At 33.1% G+C, this 8,576-nt stretch overlaps 1 protein-coding gene and 1 long non-coding RNA gene across 2 annotated transcripts; one reads left to right on the top strand and one right to left on the bottom strand.

The window, feature by feature from the left end:
- The first annotated feature begins 1,348 nt into the window (after nt 1-1,348).
- On the top strand, nt 1,349-3,850 carry LOC132926497 (uncharacterized). Its single transcript, XR_009661454.1, has 5 exons — nt 1,349-2,447; nt 2,668-2,750; nt 2,820-2,903; nt 2,980-3,068; nt 3,313-3,850. It is a non-coding gene; the product is annotated as an uncharacterized LOC132926497 (long non-coding RNA).
- A 2,977-nt stretch (nt 3,851-6,827) lies between these two features.
- Nucleotides 6,828-8,045, bottom strand: LOC132925329 (keratin-associated protein 10-7-like). The gene has a single exon (XM_060989737.1). The coding sequence runs from the start codon at nt 8,043-8,045 to the stop codon at nt 6,828-6,830; it is 1,218 nt and encodes a 405-aa protein (XP_060845720.1).
- Nucleotides 8,046-8,576: the final 531 nt, after the last annotated feature.

Below are 8,576 nucleotides of genomic sequence, written 5' to 3'. Positions count from 1 at the left end.
GTTAAATGACTAGGCGGATAGTGAAATTGCATAAAAATTAAATTCTTTGATTATATACCAAGCATTTAGTTAAATGCCTGATTTGACTGTATGCCTATGACATAAGCATTCTAAAATATCTTTATTTTTATTTATATCTACATGACAAAATTCCATAAATGTTTTACAATGGGATTGTATTTCTCTTATTTCTAAACTTTAACTTAAAGAAAAATCCAAATAGTTTATTTATTGATATGTATGATTTACCAAAATTTTTAGCTGAATTATTAGGGCATAAATTACTCAATATTAAATTACGTTTTTAAATTCTACTCACAAATACTCAATTAGTTTTAAGAAATCACAAGTGTCAAGAATATTATTAAAATAAATGTATTCTTAATAGAAAATTAATCTAAAAGCCATGTCAAAACATATAATGTATTCATAATATTGTATCTAGTTAAAGAATAAAAATGTATTATTCTAACAATTTTATAAAACTAATTCTGCTTTTAAAACATAATTCGTTTTCTTTTATACATATACATTATAATCACCATTTGGCAGATAGGTATATCGTGTATATAAACAAAGTTTTACAAATAACTTAAACTAATATTTTGTTTAGCATATTTCAATAATATTATACCTATTCTAGTGATAACAACGGTGAGTGTATGCCCACTTAGCCACATTGAAAAAGCTTTACTAACCAGCACCGGCATACAATTGTTGCTAATGATTAATGACTAATTAATTGTGTGTAAGTATTGGCAGTGAACATGTACATCCAGCACTTGTTCACATTGATATGCTTTTTTTATGTTTAATAATTATTAATTATTTAGATATTGGTATGGTTTAAAATATTAATGAACAATGAGCCCATGTCAATAAATAAATATAAGCATTATTTGTATATTTACAGCCCAATAGCACATTCTGGCCTACATGTTTAATTTAAAATGATATTTCACTTTAAATATTATACTAGAAAGTTTTGGATACACTTTTATGTTCAAGTATTAAGATTTAAATTTTCAAATAAATTAAAAACACAATTGAATTATTAATAATTAATTTAATTTTTAATCTGTGGTTTAAAACGTTACATATTACAAGTAATAACTAATAATATATTATAATATAATTATATAATTATTATAATTTTTATTATATATACCTTAGCTATAGTATGTGTATCATGATAAAGTTTCAAACTTCAAATATTATTATTCATCAATAAAAAAGTGAAGTCTTTATTAAACATTTATACGTCATACATAGGTAGGTTGTCTTGGTTTGTAATTTACTACTTAGAATAAAAATGGTTTTAATAAGTCAAGAATTATTAGTTATTACATTAAATTAAGTGTTTTTGTTGATTTGATTACTGTTTTATAAGAACGTGCAAAATGACATATTTCTTCTTGTAATCTTCATAGTTAATATTAACTTTGTCAGCTAAAAACTTTAAACTTTCATTCAAATAAATTGAACTAGATTTAATTTCATCAAAGCACCGTAGATCTAAATAAGCTAAAGCGTTAGTTAAACTTTTATTTTTTCCAAATCGCTCATTCATAGCCATTCCTGTTACATCATAAATATAATATAATAAAAAAAGTATTTGGCCAACATACGCATTATGAGCGTATGCAATTTAATTTAAATTTTGATATATTTCGTAAACATTTGAAGGAACTTTAAATGCTTATAAATAAAAATTGTGACTAACGATTTATTTTGATTTTTTACTACGATAAGTACAACTTATAATAAACCTTGTATTAAATTTTAAAGATTTTTTGGATAGCCAATTTTTTTTTATTGGCATTTGAAGAAAAAAAAACTAAGAAAAGTGGAAAATTTAAATTGTCTATAGGTAGCTTAAAAAAGGTCAAAATATTTTGAAAATTTAACCGCAAATAGATAACCATAATATAAACATTTGGTAAAAATTACAAGTATTTACAATGATTCGTTTTTTCGTAAAATTGCAGTTTTTCTGTTTTTCTCGATTTTTTTGAAAACTGTTGGAAAATGTTTACTTTTGACCCCCCAACGTACCAACTAGATGAATTTTCCGAAGCATTATTACTTCTCCAAAAAGTGATGATTACAATATACAATTTTATATTAACTTGTGTTTTTTAATCAACTAAAATTTAAAAAAAAAATTTGTTCTGGTGGGGGGGGGGGTAGGTTTCTGTATAAGGTGTACAGATTTTGCTAAAACGTATAATCCCCTACCAAACCAAATTCCTAATTATGCCACTGGGTAGTGGGTAGTATAGAACTATAGTGTATAGATTTAGTTTGTATTTTATAAAATTGTTTTAATTTTTAAATGTCGTCGAGGCATTCTGAAAGCGGTGCTTCTAAAAGAAGAAGAAAAGAATTACAAAACAAAGAACTAAAAAAATACAAAGGGTTAATGAACGAATTTGTGCTAAATTCAGGTAAGTTTTGAATCACTTATTTAACTACTTATTATATAAGATCAATATTATAATGACTACAATAAAATCTTTTCCTCTTCGTTACATTAAGAATCTAAAATTACTAGGTACATTAAGAACTAAAAATATTAAAAACTAATTGGTAATCTTAAACAAAAATTGAAAAATATAATGAATATAATAATATATAATATTATAATATTGTTCCATTTCTTTTTAGGAAAAGCACAAACTGAATATAATATGTCCAGTAAAAGTGGTACCAACTATTCTTCAAGTATAAAATTCCATCAAATAAACAAGGTAAAATATTAAAATATTATTTTTTTAAATTATGATTATATTAATATTTATGCTTTTGTGGGTTTTTAGGAATACAACAAACTGAATATAATATATCCAGTAATAGTGGTACCAGATGTTGTTCAAGTATAAAAATTTTATCGGTTCTACTAGGTAAAACATTGAATTTTTTTTAAATTTTGATTAATATGATTATATTATTATTATTTATGTTTTTGTGGGTTTTTAGGAATAGAACAAACTGAATATAATTTGCCCTGTGATAGTGGTACTAGCTGTTCTTCAAGTATAAAAATTTAATTTCATCTTATCTACTAGGTAAAACATTGAAATATTTTATTTATTTTACTTTTAAGGAAATATTTTATAAAAACCTGTTATACTTTAAACAGTTAACAAAATAGGAGCCTCATAATTCCTCTTGTCCTTTTTAAATTTCAGTTTCATAGTTTAGTAGTTATTAATATAATATATATTGTAAGAACTGTGATGGACTGATGAAGATAGTTACAATTTCTTATTAGTTTTTAGTTTTCAATATTAAACGGGATTAATTTTTCAGGTTTGGAGTTAAATTTAAATGATGAATTTCCAACAGATCGTGGAAAATTTGATGAAACAATTACCAATACAAATCTGAAAAGACAAATTATAATGTTTGGGGCGTTTGGGCCCTATAAACCAAATATCAAATTTCCTGATAATTTACCAACATATTTTAATAACTCTGATCCCAAAAGACGTACATTTTCTTCAGAATATTATTTTGTCACAAATCCCACTGGCATTAAAATACCAAGGTTATGGCTATGCTATTTTGTTGCTCTAAATAAAGCTTACTGCGAAATCTGTTGGCTTTTTGCAAATAGGAAAAATCCTAAGTTAAAGTTAAATTGGGTAAACGAAATAAATGATTGGCAGCATATATCTCAAAAGATTCAAGTGCATGAATTGTCTACCCAACATGAAGCCATTAAATTACGAGTTCTTTGGGTAAAAAATCAGACGATTGATAAGAAACTCGAAGAGTATATTTCCGATGAAGCTCGATATTGGAGAGATATTCTTATACTTTTAATAAAGATTATTTTATTTTTAAATTCTGTATTGATTTATTTTTGATAAATGGATTGGTTGGTCTTAACAAAATGTATTATCCTGTAAATATGCATTGTTTTAACTAAGTTGTTCCATAGATTTCAAAAGTTTTTGAGGTTGAGTGGAAGTTGAAATTATAAGAGAAAGTAGCATAAATATTTATTTTTGTGGTGTATGATATTTAAATACTATTGTACATTCCCTCCCATCAAATCATAGGTCATTAATTCATCAACGACTCAACATTTAGACACCACTGACAATAAGAGGTATTAGGGGCCTCTAAAATTAGCTGGCACCTGGGCCTCAAAATTGTAGTTGCGACACTGGATATAAGTACTGTTACAAATTAAGTAAGATAAAAAAAAAAATAGAATTGCTCTATCAAATTCAGCATTGGCATTTGGCAACTATACAATTAAAAAAAAAATCTTCTTTGACATTTTTATTTGTGAGATAACATTACCTATTTTTGAAAAATCATTTGCTTTACAAATATTTTGGTAACCAAATTAAAAAGACAGCGACAATACAACTTCATACCTTACAAAAATTTTCAAAATAATTATAAAATATATACATATAAAAATAATTTAACATTTTAAGTAAAATATATTCACAGCATTTTTTAGCAGTGACATTTTTAAGTTCAAGGAGGATTACTTAGCTTAAAAGTCATTTATTTTTCAGCAGGACACAAAATCTCAGTGATTTTCAAAAACTAAAATATATGTTCACAGGACGATTTTACATGAGAATTCCATAGTTTTTAACTATAAATTACATAAACCTTTTTTTTTTACAAATTATTCGAAAAATAATTGTTTTAAGTAATAAATGAACACAGGTTGATTAAATAAAAATATAGATGCATATCCTAATTACCTATTCTATTGTTTTTACTGATGTGACTTAATTTTTAAATGTGAATGCAGAATGGATGAATATAACATTAACTTCGGGGATTGTCACATACTTTTTTAATTATTAAAATTATAATACAATTCATTAGTCATTTTAATTTAATGTAAATACCTTGTTGAAAAATTATTATTTAGTAGGTACCTACCTACCTACATAAAGATATGCAACTCCAACACACTCTGCAAAGTCCGATGGCAAGGGGAACTATCCCCTCATTTCGAAGTAAAATCAGGATTAAAGCAGGGAGATGCCCTCTCTCCCTTTTTGTTTAACCTCGCCCTTGAAAAAGTTGTTAGAGATGTAGGGGAGGACCGAGTAATGGAGATTAATGAAAATATGACAATGTTGGCGTATGCGGATGATGTAGTCGTATTAGGAAATAGTCGTCAGGAGGTTGCACATACTGTAGAAAAATTAATTGCATCCAGTCGGAATATGGGACTTATAATTAACGAAGCAAAAACAAAATATATGTTTATGGCACGCCACGCGCCTACAGTATGAATGATTTAGTGGTCGGGCCATACACCTTTGAACGGGTCGATGACTTCAAATATCTAGGAGTATACATTAATCATAAAAACGACATGCACAATGAAATCAAACTTAGGATAAATTCGGCGAATCGTGCATATTTCTCACTGAATAAGCTGTTAACTTCGAGAATGTTATCATGGACGACAAAGAAAAAAATTTATTTAGCTTACTTACGTCCAATAGTGACATATGCCTGCGAGACGTGGTCGACTACCCTAGGAGATGAGGAGAAACTCCTGATCTTCGAGAGGAAGGTGCTGAGAAAAATATACGGCCCTGCGAGAAATGAATCAACAGGAGATTATGAAAGAAGAAAAAATACCAACTTAGAATCACTGTATAATAAACCAAATGTTAAATGTTTTCTAAAATCTAAACGTATGGAATGGGCCGGTCATGTATGGCGAGCTGAGGGAAGCATAATTCAAAAAGTACTGAATAATAACCTTACTGGCAAGCGTCCCAGGGGAAGACCTCGCCAACGTTGGCGAGATAGATTAAATGCAGATATAAGAATGGTGGACGAAGCAGCAAGTTTCGAGACTGCCAGTGATCGTGACAAGTGGAGAGGTTTAGTAGAAGCTGCGAAAGCCCTTAAGGGCCCTTAAAGCAAAAAAAAAAAAAAAAAAATTGTTTTTACTGATGTGACTTAATTTTTAAATGTGAATGCAGAATGGATGAATATAACATTAACTTCAGGGATTGTCACATACTTTTTTAATTATTAAAATTATAAAACAATTCATTAGTCATTTTAATTTAATGTAAATACCTTGTTGAAAAATTATTATTTAGTAGGTACCTGCCTACCTACATATTTATAATTATTAAAGTTAAAAAATACATTTTAAACGATGATTTTACTGAGGGGTAAATCTTTAATTTATATTTTATATGTTAATATCTATTATCTATTTGTACACGAGGAAATATTATTAATAAAAATACATTTGTTTATTTGAAATAAGGCAAGTCCATTTAAGCTTTCCTTCATCATAGCGAACCGGATCTAGGACGTTTTGGCGAGTTACAATTTCGGTAAAAATTAATAGTGAGTTATGAGTTATGACTTATGACTGTATGTTTGTACACCAGTTTAAAGTTTACTTCACACATTATCAATTGTTTATTTGGAAACAAAGTGAATTAAGTTTAGTTTTATGTAAAAAAATCATCTGTCTCCAATAGCCCACCACTCCAAGGATCCACGTTCGGGACTATCGCAATATAAATAATATAATAATATTATAGTATTATATTATATTATCGTTATCGACGTTATCCATTTAAGCGACCATTGAATGAAATCTTTGCCAATTTATTTTGTTCACTTATAATATACTAGTGTTTAACACTATATTTATTGTAAATAGATAAAACCAACCATTACACAAGCAAACCTATGTCTTATCGGTTTTATTTATAAAATCACACGTATAGGTACTTTAAAAAAAAAATTATTGTGATGAAAATATGTCGATGTGCGTTGACGCCCTTGTTCGTCGCTACGACGTCTCGTCAATTGCCACCGCCTCCGTTATTGGTCGAGTCCATGACGAGACCGTGCATGTCTTTCACGACACCCATCACCCGGCAAGCGAACGCCTCAGCTTCGTTGGCTATCCGCCGTTGCACCGAGCACGTTTCGAAGTTCTTCTTGCGCACGCGCAAGTCCATCTTGTTTCCGTCGATCTCGCAAGACACCGTCTCGTATTGTTGTTGCGGGCACTGCACGTGTATCGCGGTGGAACAGCACGGACGGCGACACGGCCGTGGTTGCGGACAACCCGTGGGACAACATGGGATGGTTATCGTCTTCTTCCGGCATGGGTCGCACGCAGACACCGGTTTCTTCCGGCAGCACGGGTCGGGTGGCGGCGAGCAGCGGACCGGACACGTGGACTGAGACGCCGGACGGCTGCCGCAGGGCACCGGGCACGGCGGTTTCGTCGCCGGCCGGCCGCCACAGGGTACCGGACACGGCGTGGGACAGGGGGCCGGTCGTACGCCGCAAGGGGCCGGGCACGGGACCGGACAGGTGGCTTTGCACGGGATCGGACATGTTGCCTTGCACGGTGTCGGGCACGAGACTGGACAGGTGGCTTTGCACGGGATCGGACATGCGGCCTTGCACGGTGTCGGGCACGGGACCGGACAGGCGGACTTGCAGGGAGCCGGGCACTGGACGGGGCACGCGATCGGCGCGGCCATCATCGGACCGACGCACCACACGCGCGCCTTGACAACCAACACGGACACGGTCCGGCCGTCGTGGCAGCTGGTCATCGGCACGGTCATCTCGCAGCCGTCGTCGGCGTTGTCGTCGCAGTCAGCAGCGCACGCACCGCCGGAGCTGGAAGCCGTTTGGCGGCGCCGCCGTCCACCCGGTTTCGCGGTCACCGGCACTTCCAAGTCACCGGACGCAAGTTCTACGCGACCGGGTAACGTGTCCGCGCCCAACATCCGGTGCAGCCGGACGGATACGCGCAACGATCGCGGGTCGCACTTGCCGGAGCCGGTCATCGGGAACGTGTACTCGTTGCCGGCGTTTACGTTGGTCACCCCAGACGCCGGACAGTCGGCCGGCGACGGGATCTCGCACACCGTCTGATCTGGGCTGCCCAGAAACCGGATGCTGATGGCCGTGCCGCAGCCCTCGTCTTCCGGTTGGCTGCACCGCGTCATCGTTTTTACCACGAACTCCAACTGGTACAGCTTATCCATCGGGCACGTCATGTCGCGTGTTATATTGCTTCGAAAAAATTTTATCTTAACTTTTGCCTATTCTATTGAAACAATTTTTTCGATTTGTACCGTTTATCTAGCGTGTTTAGTGTATAATAATAATAATAATACGATGACGGCTGTAGCTAAGTGACCGCGTCGTATATTATAATAATTGATAAGTATAGGTGGGCAATTGCGTAGGTATAGTTGTGTAAGTGTAATATATTATTATCAATCTGGCGGTAGGTACGTTTATATTATACACACAAGCGTGTTGCAGGAGGAATGATAGAAGAGTGATACACCCGTGCGGCTTGGATAATCTTCATGTTTTATTCGAGTAATATTATCGTTAGACTTCTGTAACTATACTATAAATAGGTACATGATTTTATGCTTGGCTTATAGAATTTGATAATTGGACATTGTTGTATATTCAGCATTAATATTAAATTATATTACACGTGTAGTAATTATAGTAACAATAATCATAAGTATCATAATTATACGATCGGTGGGGACTGTCCACCGGTCATTAGC

This window comes from Rhopalosiphum padi, chromosome 3 (assembly GCF_020882245.1).
Source record: "Rhopalosiphum padi isolate XX-2018 chromosome 3, ASM2088224v1, whole genome shotgun sequence".
Classification (NCBI taxonomy): Eukaryota; Metazoa; Arthropoda; class Insecta; order Hemiptera; family Aphididae; genus Rhopalosiphum; species Rhopalosiphum padi.
This window is presented reverse-complemented; position numbering and strand designations above follow the sequence as displayed.